General features: G+C 60.0%; 1 protein-coding gene across 1 annotated transcript in view; it reads left to right on the top strand.

The window, feature by feature from the left end:
• The window catches only part of PTPRN2 (protein tyrosine phosphatase receptor type N2), a 385,447-nt gene that overhangs the window by 158,872 nt on the left and 207,763 nt on the right, over nucleotides 1-18,812 (top strand). The window contains exons 7-10 of the mRNA XM_036246374.1: nucleotides 1,248-1,484; nucleotides 2,825-2,865; nucleotides 4,323-4,687; nucleotides 10,185-10,271. Of these exons, the coding sequence (XP_036102267.1) occupies nucleotides 1,248-1,484; nucleotides 2,825-2,865; nucleotides 4,323-4,687; nucleotides 10,185-10,271 (730 nt within the window). The remainder of the gene's footprint in view (nucleotides 1-1,247; nucleotides 1,485-2,824; nucleotides 2,866-4,322; nucleotides 4,688-10,184; nucleotides 10,272-18,812) is intronic.

Genomic DNA, 18,812 nt, shown 5'->3' with positions numbered 1-18,812 from the left:
CTGACCATCCCCAGACGGTCTGTGCTCGTCTGGCATGTGCCCCCAGCACGCATCTGGGCTGCTCCCTTGTCATTCTCAGACACTGGAGCCTGCAGGCCCACGTCGCACAAACCTCACGGGCATCCTTCCGAGAGCGACGAGTGCCACGCGACGAGTGCCACGCCTGCCACCTGCCTGCCACCAGCCTGCCACCTCACTGCTGCCAGCACTGATTTGATACCTTTTGTTCTTAGCCTGACCGTTGTGCGTGATGGAGGGAGAGCTGGACGGAGGGCAGAACTCTCCAAGCACAAGGCAGGCAGCCGCTGGAGCAGCGCCGCGCCGCCCAGGAGGCCGTGCGGCACCTCTCATTTAGCCAGTGAGCGGAGCACCCCACTGAGCTGTCAGGCCCCAGCCCCTCGAGTTTGGAAGGAGAACACATTTTTCTGTGCTTGTGTTGTTTTCAGTGAAAACAGACTGGAAGCTGACATAGGATTATGCCTGTATCTCCTGGTTAGAGGCCCAGATGAGGACAGACTCAAATAATAAGCTCCTCGTGAATTTATCTGAATCGTTTGCAAATGCCTGAGAGTTGGTCTCCAGAAATTAAGTGAACTATATGCTCTCTAAACAAAGGAGCACAGTGAAGTCCTGGTGATGGTGATGGTGATGGAGGGGGTGGCGATGATGATGAAGATGAAGGTGATGATGATGATGGAAGTGGTGTTAACGGTGATGGTGGTGATGATGATGACAGTGGTGATGAAGATGATGGTGATGATAATGGAGATGGTGATAATGGTGAAGGTGATGGTGAGGATGGTGGTGATGATGAAGGTGATGATGGTGAGGATGGTGGTGATGGTGAGGAGGGTGGTGATGGTGAGGAGGGTGGTGATGGTGATGGTGATGATGGTGGTGATGGTGAGGAGGGTGGTGGTGATGGTGAGGATGATGGTGAGGATGGTGACGGTAACGATGGTAGTGGTCTTGATGGTGATGACAATGATGGTGTTTTCTCTGAGGTCCTACTCTCCATCCTCTTAATCGGGTCCATGAGTTTGGTCAGAGTTCCTCTACTGGCCTCATGTCCATCTCCACTTTGTAAAGACACTGAGCCATAGTTGTGGCCAGAGGGTCACGTGTGATTCAGCTTCAGCAAACATAACAAGCGTGAGCACTGCCCGTGCCTGTTGGTGGGGAGAGGGCTGCCACGTGAGGCTCTGGACACACCGCACAGTCCGTTTGCCTTTGTGTGTGTCCTCTAGGAGCACTTACCGCAAATCTCCTGAAGGACCCGAGACAGCACCAGATGGACATGGAGACACGGAGCCCCCCGGACCTCGACGAGGTGGCCCGGGTGATCGCTGACGCCGTGCACAGTGTGGGCACAGAGAAGGAACGGGGACCCTGGGGAGGAGCCGGAGGAGAGCCCGTGGAGCCGGCAGACAGCTCGGAAGCAGCGCTCCTCCAGGATGGGGACGTGGGCAGGGACAGTGTGCAAGGTGAGCCGCCCAGGTCCCGGCCGTCCACACTGCTGGATGGGGCGAGACCAGGCGCAGAGCAGTGGGCCGGCCTCCCAAGCGGTGGTGCAGCCTTCCTGCAGGGAAGACGGGGCTGGTCCTCACGCGTGTTGGATGAAGCTGCTGTCTGAGTCCTGCGCTGAGGGTCAGAGTCCGAGGAGAGCAGGACGGGTAGCAGCTGTCTGTCTGGATTCTGTGTGGGAGGGAACACAGTCAAATGCTTGACTAACTAAGGGAAAGGGGTTCATTTGAATGTCTGCCTGAGGTTCACATCCACCCTGCGAGGCTGCTCCAGGGAGACAACAGAGGTCCCCTGGCTCCCCCAACACATGCACACATACATACACGCACATGCACCAACACACATGCACATAGTGCACCTTCACGTGCATGCACACATAGTGACATGCACACACAGACATGCACACACACACACATGGCTGCCGGACCCTTGGGTGGGCGTGGGCTCCCCAAGGACTGGCCTCCTCTGAGCCTGGTTGCTCCTCAGAGGCGTCGGAGCTGCACTGAGGCATGTAGCTTGGTGCTGGCACAGCAGGCGCACGAGCTTGTGCCGCTGGGCGGGCTGGCCCGGAAGCAGGCACGTGGCTCGGCTGAAAGATCGAAAAGGCACCGGAACTCCAGCAGGACAAGGCGTGGGCGAGGCAGCCGGCGATCGACACCCACACTGAGGGCTGAGAGGCTCTTCAGGGGTGGGAGCGTCTGGCCCGCGGGCCACATGAAGCCCATGAAATCCACACCAGGCCCCATCACAGCCTCACCAAACAGCAGGCTAACGTTTAAGTGGATAATTCCGTATGGCCCCAAACAGTGTCCTAAATATCCAAATGGCCCTGAGCAGAAGCAAGGTCCCCAGCCCCGGAAGGTGCCTGGGTTGGGTCACTGTGGTTTCAGGAGGGTGTGGGCCTTGTGAGTCTAGGGCATCATGGGAAGGAGGCCGGTTTAGAGAAGTGTCCACAGCAAAGACACAGCCTGTCAATGCCTTGAGGAGACACCTTAACGTGAGACTGTCGGGTCAGATGCTTAACTTTCCTGTTTCACACCCACTGGCTTCCCTGGCACGGCGGCTGCTTCCTGTGAGCTGGTGCTCAGAGAACACGCAGTGCCATGGACCGGCGTGTGCTTGACGACTAACGTCATGTTTGCCATGTAGCCGGAGCCCCCTCTTCCGTGCAGTGTAAGGGTGTGAGCAGGACAGGGGACTTTGTGGCATCGTGTAGACAAGGGCACTGGGTACCGCCGACCTGACCACACCTCGCAGCGACCTTCTCCACAAGGCCTGACCACGCTCCTGTCTTCCACAGGGAGCAGCCTGCGGGACGGCGGTGCTCCAGGGCTCGGCGAGGTAAGTGTGCGTCTCTGCCGGCGGCTCGCGCTCAGCCTGGGACTGTGCTGTCTGCGTTTTGTCCATGGCTGGGAATGTTCGTGAAATTAGCTGGGTTTTTTTTTTTTCTAGAAAGGATGGAAAAACCCTCACAATCTTAATATTGAGAAACGTGTAAACAGCACAGCCAAAATTGTGTATATTTAGATACGTACTAATATCTATTTTCAGATTTTATAGTAATATTGGTCGATTGTAGAAATATGAAAAAATGGTCACCACAAAGAGGAAAATTAACATTCCCTAGTTTCCTTAGCCAGGGCTGTGGATGATAACACGATACCACCGTATCCTACGTGAGACGGTCCCGTGCGCTGGTCTCAGAGGTTTGTTTAACAGGGAGGTTGACAGGCTCTGATCATGACATCGGTACCACTCTGCGTGGCAGCCACGAGCCACGAGCCACATGTGGCTGCGGGAACTTAAGCTCATTGAAACTAAACAAATAAATTCCATTTCTCAGCTGTGCTCACCACATTGCAAGTGGCCCTGAGTGACGTTGGGCTGCGTGGCTCAGACACAGGGCATCCCTGTCATGAGAGGCTGCGTGGGCAGGCCGGGCGAGAAGGCCGTCTGAGGAAGGCTCCCACAGACAACACCTGCTCACTGAGCAGCTGCTGGTTTTCCTAAGGGCCTCTGCTCATTAGCACCCGTCTTAAGGGCACAGAAAGTGTGTTCTTAATCGATGACAGTGACCTCGCGTGGCTTCACGAAACAACTGCAGCGTGGGAAACCGTGGCTAGTGCTTCTCCGGCCAGTTTGGGTGGTTTTGATTCGATGCCTGTTAGCAGGTAGAATCAGCCATTCTTTTAAATGTCCATCAGAAATGGCGAGCCCCGGCCTGGTGGCTCAGTTGGTTGGAGCATTGTCTCATACGCCAAAAGGCTGTGGGTTTGATTCCTGGTCAGGGCGCATACCCAGGTTTTGGGTTTGATCTCCAGTCAGGGAGTGTACAGGAGACAACCGATGGATGTTTCTCTCTCACACTGATCGATCTCTCTCTCTCTCTCCTCCTTCCTCTCCCTCTAAAATCAATAAAAGCACACCCTGGCTGGTTTGGCTCAGCGGTTAGAGCATTGGTCCGCAGACCAAAGAGTGGCGGGTTCAATTCCAGTCAAGGGCACGTATCTTGGTTGCGGCTTGTCCCCGGCCCTGATCGGGGTCATGCGGGAGGCAACAAGTCAATGTGCCCCTCTCACGTCGATGTTTCTCTCTCTCTCTCCCTCCCACTCTGTCTGAACAAAAAATGTCCTCAGGTGAGGATTAAAAATAAATAAATGAAAAATAAAAGCCATGCCTTCGCCAGCTCCTCCTTTAGTGGCCTGTGGTCACCCTCGTGGCCTCGTCACAAATGTCCCTTTGCTGTGAGTCGACAGTCTCTCCTCCATGTCCTCTCATGTGCGTTTCCTTTCCACCAGCTCAGCCCTGTGAGCCTCCAACTTGGGGATGCCCTTCAGGATCCTGGGTCTCGACTCCCAGCTGCAGGCCCACCTCCTGTGGAGAGCAAGAAGTCGGGGGACCCCGAGGCCTCCTTGTCCTCGGAGGAGGACACTGCCGGGGTGGAGAACGTGAAGAGTCAGACCTACTCCAAAGAGCTGTTGACAAGGCCGCCACACGTGGAGCCCAGGGTCGACGGGTTCGGGGAGCTCCCACACTGGGTCCCCAGACCGCAGCAGGAGGACCTGCGCCTGGGAACAGGAGCTGAGGGACACCCCGTCAACGGTCTGCGACTGGAAGTCAAGTCTCCTGAGGAGGAGTACGGCTACATCGTGACAGAAAATGAGTGAGTAGGAGCCCTGGTCTGCCCCTGGGGCCCATGGTCCTGGCGCCTCGCCGCGTGGGGAAGCCTCAGGCATGGAGGGCAGCCGACCTGCGGCCCGGGAAACCCAAGCTCGAGGGCGACTCTCCGCAGCCTTGGCCTTGTCACCTGCTGGTTAGGCCAGGGGCCTGTTGGGGGCACTGTCTTTGGGTGGGGCTGGCGGGGGCCCTGGGAGAAGGAGGCCTGGGCTGTGGGAGGTGCCCAGGAGTGGCGAGCAGGGTCTGCCTTGGGTGCTGACTGCGTGCCTGTTAGAAGGCCCAACTCATTTCCTCTTCCCACCAAAGTCGTCCGGGTACCAAGACACAACCCTCCTTCCAGGCAGGTCAGGTTTCTCCTGCGCTCATTCTGACCAGAGCTTCACAAGGCCCCACGTTCAGGCACCGTGCACCCAGCTAACGACAGTGTCAGCCCCTTTTCCGGTCATCTCAGTGATCAACCTGACACATGACGCTAAGCTTTGTAAACAGGTTGTTTCTTCAAGTGATGACAGGTGTTTCAGAGAGAAAAATATCTGTGTGGCTGCATATGAAGATGTGTGTATGTGTGTATGTGTGTGCAGGTGTGTGCACATGTGCGTGTAGGTGTACATGCAGGTGTGTGCAGGTGTGAGCACGTGTGCAGGTGTGTGTGCACGTGTGCAGGTGTGTGCAGGTGTGAGCACGTGTGCAGGTGTGTGTCCATGTATAAAACCTCACCTTGCCTCCTGCTGTCCACCCGTCCAGGTGTTTCTGCATCTGGTTGGGGCTGGTCATGTTTCAGGATCGTTCTTAGTGGGGGGGCTGCCCCGGCATGGGGCTCCCTCTGATCCTGCCAGCTCTCCTGGGCTAATAGCTCCCCTCCAAACCCAGTGGCTGCTGCTGGGAGAGCAGGTTTCATCAGTGAGAATTGGTGTAGCTGTGAGCACCGACCACAGGGTGAGTCAGAGTCCAGGACTGTCCAGCTGTCCACAACATTCCCCCTGTTCCAGGGGCTCCTCAGCGGCTGACAGCTCGAGCTGGCCCAGAGCAGTGTGTGTCCTCCAGGAGACTGCTCAGTTGTGCCGGCCCTTCCCCCCCACTCCCCCTGGCCGGCCTCTCCATGGGGCCTCTCTGTGCTCCTCTCCTTTCCTGGGGGGCTTCAGATCCCGCTACCCAGAGACAGGCAAATGGGAACCTGAGGGGTCCCCGCCGAGGGCAGGGCTGTGCCCTGTGAGAGCCACGGGGCCACGTGAGGCAGGACCTTCTCACAGCCCAGTCCTTCCTCTGAACTGCCGAACCCCCTGTGTGGGCTCCCTCTGCCCCAGGAGACACTGCCGAGCAGTGTGTGTGCATCCCTGCAGCATGTGCCATGGCTGTGCGTTGTGTGTACATGTGTAGTATGTGTTGATGTGTACTGTGTTTATGTGTGCCATGTGTATATATGCCGTGTGTTTGTGCATACGGTGCAAATTTGTGTGTGCATGTGTGTGGTGTGTTTATGTATAATATGTGCTATGTGTGACACATGTATTTATATCTCATGTGCCGTGTGTGCAGTGTGCACGCATGTGTGCTGTGTGTTTATGTGTACCGTATGTGTCATGTGTGTTTGTCATGTGTGTGCATGTGTCATGCGTGTTTGTGTGTAGTGTGTGCTACGGTCACGCTGCGTGCATGTGTGGTGTGTGTTTATTGTACCGTATGCACATGTCACATGTGTGTGTGCTATGTGCACGCGTGTGCATGGGCATGGTGTGTGTTTGTGTGTACTGTGTGTGTTGTTTGTGATCACTGATGAGACTCTACTGCACAGCTGCTCTGGGAAACTCTCATCCCACCAGGAGGTCTGTGCCCTCCTGTCCTGACACCCAGGGCAGGTTCAAGGCATGAGGTGACTTCTGGCAGGGAGACACCACTGTGGCTGGTCAGCGCCCTTAGTGCGGAAGTGGGCACCAGGGCCTTGCTTCGCTGCAGGGAGGTGGCAGCTCAGTGGGCACCAGTGCTGTGCTGCAGAGACCCCTCTAGGCCGCTCTCCTCCTGCCTGGCCGGCTCCCCGCAGAGAAGCACCTTTACGAGGGAGGGCTTTTCTCTGCATTCAGTCTATTTTCCTGTGGTGCACCCTGGGCATCACCTCGGGACTTGAACACAGCACTCTGAGCATGAGTTAAAGCAAAAAGTCATTCTCGTAGCCTGGCTGGTCCCACCCTTCTCTGCTGCTTCTGGAGGGAAAATGTACATGGTGCAGGTAGCTCAGCTCCACCCATAATGCTCACCATCTGTCACCAGGCACAAACATGAGAGTTCCTGCCTCCTCCCCCCATCGACAGAGATGGGGATGGCAGCTTCTGACTCTGTATCAGATTCATTGGTTATCTGGGATTCTTTGGGGCGAGATGCACCAGGTCTCAGCTTAAGTCTTCATAGATCAGCTATTAATTCACAAGAATCTCATTCTATTCTTTAAAAAAAAAAAAGGCTTTTGTGTATATGGTTGTCCCGTGGAAGGAGAAGGGACGTGACTGCCGACTCAGGGTTATCTTGTCCTCGCCCCGCATGCGCTCGTCGCTGTGCAGAGGGGCGGGCCGTGTGGCTCAGCTCTGCTGCACCCCCTCTCCCTTTCTGAGGGATGGTGCACTTCGGTCTCCACCGTTCGCCCTTCATCCTCTTCACCAGCCAGACGGGTTACCCGGGACGGGATGAAGGACAGGACAGCCACCCCCCATCTCCAAGGACGATTTAGAAATTATTTCCGGTGAAGTGGACGGGAAAGGATCATGGGCTGGGAGGCGAATTTGAAGCGAACAGCCGTTGACCTCTCAGCAAAGAAGAAACGCCTTTGACGTCTGAAATCAGGGCTCAGACGCCCTTCCATCTCGTCAAGGTTGGGTCTAGGCACGCACACAGCAGCTGCCGGGCTCCCCACAGTCCTGAAAGCCCAGTCGCGGCGGTCACCTAATGGGGACATTCAGCTTTGAGGTTTTTGAGGGACTTTACTAGCCACATGACCTCAAGCAGAGACTTTAATTTCTCCAGTCTGTTTCCGTCCTGTGAAATGAGGTCCACAGCCCACCTTCCTCACAGGAGCGCCGTGAGCATGAAGCGAGACCACGTGCAGAGTCTCAGCGTGACGGGAATCTCAAGGGAACCTGCAGGGGTGCTGGCTACTCGGTATTTCTGATCCCGCAGTATTCCCACTTGTCTGTTTTAAGGGTGGCATTCCACCGCTCCTTCATCACCGAACATGCTCACTGTCCCTCATGGTCCCCCATTTCCCACTCAGCGATGCCTCAGGGCCCGAGGAGGCCTGGTGCCGCCTGGGGCTGCGGCAGCTCCCACGGAACACGGCCGCTGCCACTTGCGTGTGAGCCTTCCGTCCGACGACCAGCGTCCTTTGTAGTTTCCGTCCTGCTCAGCCGGCAGACCCCTCGAAGCGTCCTGTTCACAGCGAGTCAACAGTGGGATTCACGTGAGGCTGTGCTTCAGGACGGAGGTGCACGGAGAGGAGACGGCCCAGCCTCTGGAAATCCTGCCAGTGACGCCGGCGGCGTGAGGTGCCCCCTCCCCCGCTCTGACCCCGCTGCGGAGTTCTCCAGTCTCCCTTCCACGAGTGTTGGGCATCCAGCTGACCGGGTGACAGCACTGCAGTCAGACTGGTGAAGGCAGGCGCTGTATCCGTCCGCTGATTTTGAGATTAACTCCAGCCACTTCCTCGGGAAGTTCAGGCCACAAAATGACAGATGATGGCCATGTGTTTTAGAAATAAAATGGAAATAACTGCATGCTCATTTTCAGCGCCAGGAGCACCATCTATTTGTCTGGCTTTCTGCCTGGAGCCCTGACAGCCCAGCGGTGCGGTGGGGGGGCCAGGCATGCCCTGTGGCCCAGGTGTAACCGGTGTTTCCCCTGCGAGGCAGCCAGGTGCATAACAACGTTCTGAGCTGCTGAACCTCATCATGCTCCTCCAGGCTGCCTTCAGTAATCGCGTCAGGAGCGGAATGTCACATTTCTGTGTTGTGGGTGAAGGAATGCGGGTAGGAGATGTTCAGGGGCTGACGGTGGCTGGGGCTCAGGAGAGAGCCTTCGATGCCCAGCTCAGTGGATTCCCCCTGCGGGTTCACAACACACTAGAGAACGGACTTCGTGGACTCTGGTGACAAGCCGGGTTGGAAGTTGCTAGGTGCTCAGTGTGGGGCTGTGGGCTTTGGAGGGACGACGGTAAGACATGGTTCATGTCCTCATCGGTCTGCAGTCTGTGAGGGAGACAGGATGGAAGCCCATGAAATAACTACAGACATTTAAAATAAGTGGTGAGCTGAGTGGTCTTGAATCCAGGTGTGAGAGATTAGGCAAAGGAGGGAGCCTCGCAGGCCCCTGTGGGTAGAAGGGTGGGGCCTGGTGGGTGGCCTGGATTTAGGGCGGAAGATCCAGACAGGTAGGGTCAGGACTGTGAACAGAACTCGGCCTGTGGGCCTGTGGGAGGGCTAAACCGAGGTGTCCCTGAGACTGGGAAGTGGGTGGTCCAGGTTGTGCCAATTCAAGAACGGATGTCGTCGCCATGACTACCACTGGTTTTAGGGCCAGCGCGCATCCTGGTGAGCATGATGGCATGTGTGCACGTGTGTGCATGCCGCTCTGTCACATGTACACGCCCCTGCCCACATGCAAGTCCCTCTTAGAGAGCCTGCGGGTGTGTGCCACCTGGGGAGCCTGTGGTGTCTATCCGACGCCTCCCTCCCTAGGCGTGTGAACAACTTCCCTTGTTCCTCCTCCGGCGGGGCCAGGACTCCAGCTGTGGTTCTGCTGCCAGAGCACAGGGTTGGCAGGGAGGCCACGAGGGAGGCCAGTAACACCTTGGAAGTCCCTGCCCATGTTCCTGTCATCACACCTGGCCACACACGTGTTCCTGTCATCACACCTTGACATACGTGCGTGTTCCTGTCTTCAGTTCAGTCTCGGGATCGCAGGTGGGGCCGGCACATCCTGGTTCTGACCAGGCCCTGAGCTGGGCCCGCCTGCACCTGCGGCAGAGGCACCAGGAGTCACACGAGCGGCAGGTCTTGTCCTGCGGTGGCCCCGACCCCTCCATCTCCATCTGAGGACTGCGGGACGGGGGACCTCTCGGGAGGTGGGGTGGCCCGTGGGCCATGCAGAGGTTCAGGGGAGATGTGAGGGTGCGGGCGGTGAGCAGGAGCCATGTGCACACACCGCTGGTCTCCACCTCTGCACCCGATTTCCAACCCGGGGTCAGCACCAGCCCCCCAGAGCCCTGCAGCCGGGGTCTCTGCCCTGCGCTGTGGGGCAGGCGTCTCCCACCGGGGCCCCTCTGCATGGAAAGGGCTGAGAAGCTCCTGGGGCCAGTGGCCCGGAGAGCCGGTCCCTGTGGCAGGAACACAGGGGGCGGCTGTCAGAGCCCCAGGCCGGGTGGGAAGGCAAGGGGCCCTCGGCTCCTCGGGCATTGACAGGTTAGTTCCCTGTGTGACTGCCCCTCTCTGGTCCTCCTACAGCCGCCTGAGCCTGGAGCAGGGGAAGGAGCTGCTGAAGGACATCGCTCGCCTGCTTGAGGTGCCAGCAGTTGCCGTCACAGACACCGAGTGAGTGTGGGCGCAGGGCTGGGGCTGTATTCTTGGCCACGCCAGGGCCCCTCCATAAGCGGTTTGCAGTATGCCCGTGGATACTGCTAATTACCCAGCGAGCGACTGTCTCAGGAAGAGTTGGAAGGGAAATCCAGTGGGGTTGGGAGTTATTTAAGCACAGCTGTAACCTGAGTGTAATTATAAGAATTATAATCAGCAAGCGCGGGGCCCACCGGGCAATAGTTCCCAGCCCCGCGGCTCCTAGAGTCAGCGGGAGGCTCTGGAATGTTCCGCTGCCCTTACCCCGCCCCACTGCCCTAGGGGTGGCTCTCACGGGCAAAGCCTCAGTCAGCACCTGCTGGGTCTGCTGGTGCAGGTCCTGCCATGTCTCCATGAGGGAAGAAGGGTGGGCGGGGCCGCGGCCCATGCTCATGAGGGCTGCCACGTCCTGCTGCTGTGTGTGGAGCGTTGAGGATGAGCCCCGCATCCCAGGGGTGGGAACTTCTGGCCCCCAGGCCATACAAGGCCCACATCACACGCCTCCCCAAATCGGCCTGACCAAATAGAGCAGGCTAATTGTTAAGTGGGTACTTTTGTATGGCCCACGAGTGACGTGATGAATATTCAAATGACCCTGGGCAGAGAAAAGGTCCCCAGCCCTGGAGGAGCGTGCGAGTGGGAGTCACCAAGTGCAGGCCCAGCCCCAAGGCCCCGCGGGCCTGTGCGTGGGCCGTGCTAACTGATGGTGGCAAGTGGCACTGAGGACTAGAAGTAGAGCCGAGCGAGCTCCCGTCAACGGGCACGTGGACACAGCATCCGTCGTGGCGTCCCTGTGGGACCCAGGGCAGGTGTTTGTTGAGCACCTGCTGTGACCTGGCCTTGTGCTAGGAGCTGGGGGTCCTGGGGAGCAGCACTGCCCTGCACAAATGCCTCACCACTTTCTGGGAAAGGCAGACATGAATGGGGAAGCACCTCGCCCAGCCCGGGGCTGGAAGCTTGCGGAAGGAAGCTGAAGGACAGGCAGCAGACAGTGCACCCCGCCCCGTGCCCTGTGCTCCGCATCCCGCGCCCGGCTCGGAGCTGGGGCCCATGCAGGGAGCATTCTGCAAGAAGAATCCACAGCTGGGCCCAGAGCCACAGTGAGCCGGGGAGCTGCCTGTGTGCACCTCACCTGGGCGCACACCTGTGCACGTGTGGGCTGTGCAGGTGAGGAGTGCTGAGCCAGGGAAGGAAGGCAGACTGTGCACACTCGGCGGGACCCCAGGAGAGGGACTGGGTCAGACTGGTGACGAGGTTCGGGCAGGACAGGAGCGGAGGGAGGAGGTTTGCAAGAATCCAGGTGTGACGGGGACGGGGACCTGACGCGAGGTGGCTGCAGTGGGCATGTGGGGGGCGCTGCCTGGATGCAGGGCACAGGGGAGGGCAGGACTGAGTCACAGCCTGCAGTGACCTGCCCACAGGCTCCTCCTCCACAGTGAGAACAGAGGTGGGGTGATCCCAGCCAGCAGCCCCGAGCCCCGGGCTGCCAGGCACTCCCCTCTCAGGTCTGGGCCGAGAGGACAATGGGAATGGGGACAGCGGTCCCAGCAGAGAAATGCTCCTTTAACCCTGGGTGGCCTCTTGCTCTGGCTGGGGGCTGGGCGTGCGGGGTGCGTCAGGGAGCCAGGGACTTAGGAGGGGAGACGGCTGGGAGCATCCTGACGGGTTCCGATTGCATGGACCCAGGAGGACTTCCAGGAGGCTCTGTCCAGGTGGCCAGGGTGGGTGTGGATGATGAGGTGTGTACCCCTAACGCCGTGGGCAGCAGAGCCCGTTTGTGGTGGGAATGGAGAGGAGAGGGGGTGTCTCTCCTCACATGCGTGCTCAGATGAAGCTGCAGTGGTCGCTGCTTTGGGTCCCCAGGGACGCAGTGTTTCCTGTCGGGGCTGTGCACAGAGTTGGCAGTGACCCTCACTTCCAAGACCCAAACGTGTTCCGATGCTTCCAGCATCTCAGCTCGTCTGTTCCCACGCTGCTGGGACCGACCCAGGTCAGGGAACCTGGTTTGGGTGCCATGTAGGTGGCCAGGGGAGTGACTTTCCCTTCAGGGTCTCGCTGTGTTGCTGTACGGCAGGGTGTTGACCTGGGGACCCTGAGGGTCTGTGCCAGCTGCACCCTCCTGAGAAGCTGTGACCGGGGCACGAGGCAGAGTCAGGTGCACGTTAAGCATCTGGGGACAGAGCAGACTCAGTACTGCCCAGGCGGGTGTGCGGGCGTCATTGCCCGTGAGGCGTCTCTCTAGTGTCCCTGCAGCCTTCCTCCCTCTCCTTCCTGGGCGGCGGGACTGAGGTTCACGAAAGGACTGCTGCTTTTGCCCGAATCTCCACTAGACAAGTCTCAGCCTTTTAGAGACTCAGAAAAGTGGCAGGACCATCAGCCACCAGGGCACTGGGAGGGGTGTGGGCCGGTGGGGCTTCCTATGGGAGGGGTTCTGGTGGGAGGGGCTCCAGGTACACACTAATTTAGGGCTAATTCCAGTGCCCAGCTGGCGGGCACTCCTCCCTCCGGCCACTTCCTCAGGTTAGCTCCTTGCTCCGGTCTCCGGAGCCAGGCAGAAGGGCCACCCCAGGAGAGCCCAAGCTTGCCAGCTGCGCGGTGGCCTCACCAGAGCTTCTGTGAAGCTCACTCACCAGCCCCTTCCCTGCTCAGGACCATGGTATCTCCTACTTCCCACAGAGCCAAACCTGACGTCACCACCCTCTCTTGAAGGCCCGGGAATCTGGTCCACAGCTCTTCTGCGAGCAGACACTTGGGAGGGTCCTTCCCCGGGGGCCTCCGGGCCGGGGTGTCCCCAGCCCCCCTGCTCTTAGCTGGGTTCGTGTTTCAGGGCTGAAGGCCGGGCTCTTGGAGCCGAAGTCTTCTCTGAAGCCCCCGCCACCCTGTCCTGTCCAGTTAACGTCTGTACTGTACCCCGGAGTCTTTCATTGTTGCCCGTGAGCACACACGCGTGTGCATGTGCATGCATGTGTGTGGGGTCAGCTTCGCCGCTCCTGGCCGTCCCTGCAGGTCCCGCGTCGCCCAGGACCGGCGCTGACGGCGCACGGATGGGCAGGGCGTCCCAGGGAGGGCGCACGAGGCCCCACGTGGCTCTCCGAGGAGCGTGTCTCTGTGCAGAGGGAGAGGCCCCCACGCGGCACTTTGAGAGATCGTCTGTGTTTTTATGGAAGTACTAGTTATGCCTAATATGCTTTGTTCATGGTTATGTAGCTGTCAAGTAAATTCCATTATTTCTTATTACATCATTAGAGACCATTAAAACGGCATTAGCATGCTGATGTAATTATACCAGCAGACGCACGGCGACCACAGTTATGACTTTATAATCTAATCACGGCTGTCCGCATGGCTGATGGATGCGGGGCTGCTCTGAGTGCTCCACGGGTGGGGGTGTGACCAGCCGCTCCAGAGCGAGGTGGGGACCCCCAGCACCCCGGATTGGCCCTGCAGCCAGGCTCCACTGAGGCCGGCTCAGACATCCTCCTTCTGCTATCAGTCTTCCGTGCTCTCTGATGGTTTAGTTTCCACCTGTGTGGTTTTCCGAGTTGATGAAGATACAATGTTGTGTTTCCCCGGACAGCGGTGGGAATTCTCGGCCCTGGCACCTGGTTAGTTCTGGGCACAGGGCGGGGCTGCCGCTCTGATCTCCACCTGGAAACTGTCTCCAGGCTGCTGAGGTGCCTCTGCATCTCCCCCTCCACTGTCCCACACCCTCACCCACCCCACACCTCCCCCACAAGTAGGACAATCTCTGGGAGCTTGGAGGCTTCCAGAGAGTGCGCCTTGGTTTCTCGGGGCAGAATTGTGATCATCTGCCTCCTCATCTGGTTGCCTGGTTTGAGAAGACAAATGAATCAGAAGCAGGAGGAAGGCTCAGACTGGCCTTTGGCCGCCTGGGTGGACCCCTGTGGCTTGCTCCGTAGCCTAAGTGATTACAAAGCCCTAGATAAGTTGGGGTGCATGCCAGGGCAGTGCAAATAACAGCGGCAGAGATCATGCTCAGGGTGCACGAACATCGCTCACAGTCAAGAGCCTCCAGGAGGGCATGGTGGATGGAACTGGCGCCCTGCTTAACACACTGCTGCCCCAGGCTCTGCCACCTGGCTGCACCTGCTTCAGGGCGTGCTCAGCAGCACCTCCAGGGTGGAGAAGGAAGGCCCTTGTTCCTGGAGTAGGAACACTGGCTATGCCCATGTGCTCACTGCCAGACCACGAGGCCCGCCCACACTGTCCTTGAGACACTGTGTGTCAGGGTGGCCCCTGCCTCAGTCCTGTCTTCAGACTGAGATGAGGTAGCCGACAGGCCCCATCCTGCAGTCACAAGTAACAGTTCTGTTTGCTGAAAGATGCCACCTCTCGCTCTCCGTCAATCCCTGTGCTTGCTCAGCGACGTCAGTATCTAAAGTAGTGACCAAGCCTCTGCGTGGAGAGATGACACGACCACTTAGGGCGGGAATCGGGGCACAGACTTCCTGAGCTTGTTCCCACCTGTGAGACGCAGGGGTCAGGCCACGGCACCAGCTGTGGACTCTCAGGAGGCCCCTGCTGGGTTCGGCACAGACAACCCAGTGCTCAGAAGCTCCCGTGTTCATTGCGATAGAAAGACACACGGACCCCATGTGAATTAGCTCCGAAGGCCACAAGGACCAGGGAAGAAGACCAACCACCGGATGCCCAGCGGCCGGAGCTGCCCAGCGGTGGACGGAGCTGCCTTGCTGCAGGGCTGCGGACCCTTGCCAGGTGCTTCCGTGGCCGTGGGCTAAGACCCCCCTGAGCACTCTCATGCGTGTTGTTCAGCCTCCTACAGTCTGGGCATTGGCACTTGGGGCCTGTGGGTCCACGCACTGCAGCTCCCGGGGGCCTACGGGCTGGACGGTTCCCACCTGGAGTGCCTCCCTGTGGACGCTGGAGAGGACACTCGTGCATTGGTGCTGAGACCGCAGAGCTGGTGGACAGGTGGGCGACCTTTCTGGGACTCTGGCTTCTGCTCAGCCTCCGCACACCTGCGCTCCCCTCCTGTCTGCATCACCACCAGGCAGGGAACTCACACGTCCGCGGAGAGCCCGCCCTCCCCTCTCACCGCGCAGGGGCTGAGGCTGCGTGGTGAGCCGCCTGCAGACTTGCAGTCCAGACCTCTGTGTGGAGATTTTCCCAACGTTGCCCCTGGGAGCAGGAGCAGCAGGGATGGGGAGCCAGCATGTCCATGGTTATGGGGGTTGAGCCTGTGCTGCCCTCTCCTAGACCGGAGAAACAGCGCATGTGCCCACGCCTGGCACATCCCCAGGGCGGGTGTCCTGACACACTGAGGACTCCCTGCAGCAGGGGCTCCCTGGGCTGTCCCAGCGTCTCTAAGCCAGAGGTTCTCAACCTGTGGGTCGTGGCCCCTTTGTGAGTCGAACAACCCTTTCACAGGGGTCGCCTAAGACCATTGGAAAACACACATTTCCAATAGCGAGCCATAACAGTAGCAAAATTATAGTTATGAAGTAGCAATGAAAATAATTTTACAGTTGGGAGTCACCACAACATGAGGAACTGTCATCAGGGTCGTGTTAAAGGGTTGTGGCATCAGGAAGGTTGAGAACCACTGACACGAAAGGCCGCAGTGTGTGTCTGTCTTCTGGTCCCATGGGGGGGGGGTTGGCAGGCAGGCAGCGGCCATCTGCAGGACACAAGTGTGCGAGGTGGGTGTCTGCATGTCTTCCGAGAGATGCCAGCACCTGAGGGAGTCGAGCTGAGGGGACGGAGTCTGGATGGGAAGTGCCCTGAAACTAGATGGAGGCCCGGGTCCTGCTGCTGGGGTGTCAGTGCCCTTGTGGTGGCGAGGGCTGCTCCCCAGTGAGGGCTTCCTCCGGAGGTGCTGCACTCGGCTGCCACTGAGGGTCAGGCCCTGGAGGGAGGACTGAGCTGCCCTCTGAGCCCATCGCCCACTCCAGAAACTTCCAGTGGTCTGTGAAATAATTAACCTGCACTTTAAATGCTAAACATCAGGCGCTTAGATCTTGGAGACATGGAGGAGCTGCCCTCATCAGAGTGCTGGTGGGGACTCAGCCTGAGGGGGTTCTGGGAGGCAGGCAGGTGTAATGCCATGGGGGGAGGGGACACAGGGCAGAAGTACACGACACCTGGGCCAGGAGAAGCTGACCGCCGCCAGTCAGAGAGCGTGCAGTAGGAGTGGAGGGTCGGGGTCTGGCTGGGTCACTTCAGATGCGGGGTCCTGCAGGGGCAAGGAGGGTGGATGACCTTGACGTGAGCAGAGCGAGGAGCAGGCTGCGTCGGGGGGACGGTCAGCGGAGCAGAGGTTCCTGAGGACAGTGCCTCTAGGCTCCAGTCAGGAGAGCAGGACAGAGGTGACCTGCCAGGACATGATGGGCTGGAACCATCACAGCAGGAACAAGAAAGGAACGACCCAGTGGCATTTTCAAGGAGTCTCGGCAGAACTTGGGGACAGTCTGGCAAAGAAGGCAAAGGGGTTGTCCACAGGCTGGACCATCTGTGCTGAACAGAGCCGTGGAGACTGTGGCAGGAGCTGGCTCCAGGGTGTCTCACTGACCAGGAATGATGCTGAGGCTTCTCCGGAGCAGTCCATGGTGGCTGTGCGCGGGGATGGGCGGAGGAGCCCGTGGTGGCTGTGCGCGGGGATGGGCGGAGGAGCCCGTGGTGGCTGTGCACGGGGATGGGCAGAGGAGTCCGCTGTGCGCACAGGGATGAGCGGAGGAGCCCCCGGTGCCATGTGCGCGGGAGGAGCCCGCGGTGGCGTGTGCGCGGGGATGGGTGGAGAAGCCCATTGTGCCGTGTGCGTGATGGGCGGAATAGCCCGCTGTGCCGTGTGCACGGGGATGGGCGGAGGAGCCCGCGGTGGCGTGTGCGCGGGGATGGGCGGAGGAGTCCGCGGTGCCGTGTGCGTGATGGGCGGAGGAGTCCATTGTGCCGTGTGCGCGGGGATGGGCGGAGGAGTCCATTGTGCCGTGTGCGCGGGGATGGGTGGAGGAGTCCATTGTGCCGTGTGCACGGGGATGGGCGGAGGAGCCCGCGGTGGCGTGTGCACGGGGATGGGTGGAGGAGTCCATTGTGCCGTGTGCGCGGGGATGGGCGGAGGAGTCCGCTGTGCCGTGTGCGTGATGGGCGGAGGAGTCCGCTGTGCCGTGTGCGTGATGGGCGGAGGAGTCCGCTGTGCCGTGTGCACGCGGATGGGCGGAGGAGCCCGCGGTGCTGTGTGCGCGGGGATGGGTGGAGGAGTCCATTGTGCCGTGTGCACGGGGATGGGCGGAGGAGCCCGCGGTGGCGTGTGCGCGGGGATGGGCGGAGGAGTCCGTGGTGCCGTGTGCGCGGGGATGGGTGGAGGAGCCCGCGGTGGCGTGTGCACGGGGATGGGTGGAGGAGTCCATTGTGCCGTGTGCACGGGGATGGGCGGAGGAGCCCGCGGTGGCGTGTGCACGGGGATGGGTGGAGGAGTCCATTGTGCCGTGTGCGCGGGGATGGGCGGAGGAGTCCGCTGTGCCGTGTGCGTGATGGGCGGAGGAGTCCGCTGTGCCGTGTGCACGCGGATGGGCGGAGGAGCCCGCGGTGCTGTGTGCGCGGGGATGGTCCGCTGTGCCGTGTGCACGGGGATGGGCGGAGGAGCCCGTGGTGCCGTGTGCACGGGGATGGGCGGAGGAGCCCGCTGTGCCGTGTGCACGGGGATGGCAGAGGAGCCCGTGGTGCCGTGTGCACGGGGATGGGCGGAGGACCCGTGGTGCCGTGTGCACGGGGATGGGCGGAGGAGCCCGCTGTGCACGGGGATGGCAGAGGAGCCCGTGGTGCCGTGTGCACGGGGATGGGCGGAGGACCCGTGGTGCCGTGTGCACGGGGATGGGCGGAGGACCCGTGGTGCCGTGTGCACGGGGATGGGCGGAGGACCCGTGGTGCCGTGTGCGCGGGGATGGGCGGAGGAGTCCGCTGTGCACGGGGATGGGCGGAGGACCCGTGGTGCCGTGTGCGCGGGGATGGGCGGAGGACCCGTGGTGCCGTGTGCACGGGGATGGGCGGAGGACCCGTGGTGCCGTGTGCGCGGGGATGGGCGGAGGACCCGTGGTGCCGTGTGCGCGGGGATGGGCGGAGGAGTCCGCTGTGCACGGGGATGGGCGGAGGACCCGTGGTGCCGTGTGCGCGGGGACGGGCGGAGGACCCGAGGTGCCGTGTGCGCGGGGACGGGGACGGGCCGGCTACCACTGCTGAGGTTGCACAGCGGCTGGCGACCAGGGGCCAGAGCAGACCTCCGGGAGGAGCAGATGCAAGGCCAAGACCAAGAGTCACGAGGAGGGGCCATCTGAACCCACAAGGACTTTCGGGGTACACAGGACATAGCAGGTCTGAGGCCAGAGAGCACCCCGGCAGTGGGCTGGTTTCCGGACCAGTGAGCCTGGGAGGATAGGCTGAGGGAGGTGGGAGGCTCTTCTTGCGGGTTGTGACCCCAGCTGCGTGTGTTCTCATCATTCCGTGGGCTCTCCGTCGTCCGTCCTTGTCTTTAAAGTGGTCCCGTCG

The sequence above is a fragment of the Molossus molossus genome, unplaced genomic scaffold (genome assembly GCF_014108415.1).
Source record: "Molossus molossus isolate mMolMol1 unplaced genomic scaffold, mMolMol1.p scaffold_m16_p_7, whole genome shotgun sequence".
Taxonomy (NCBI): domain Eukaryota; kingdom Metazoa; phylum Chordata; class Mammalia; order Chiroptera; family Molossidae; genus Molossus; species Molossus molossus.
This window is presented reverse-complemented; position numbering and strand designations above follow the sequence as displayed.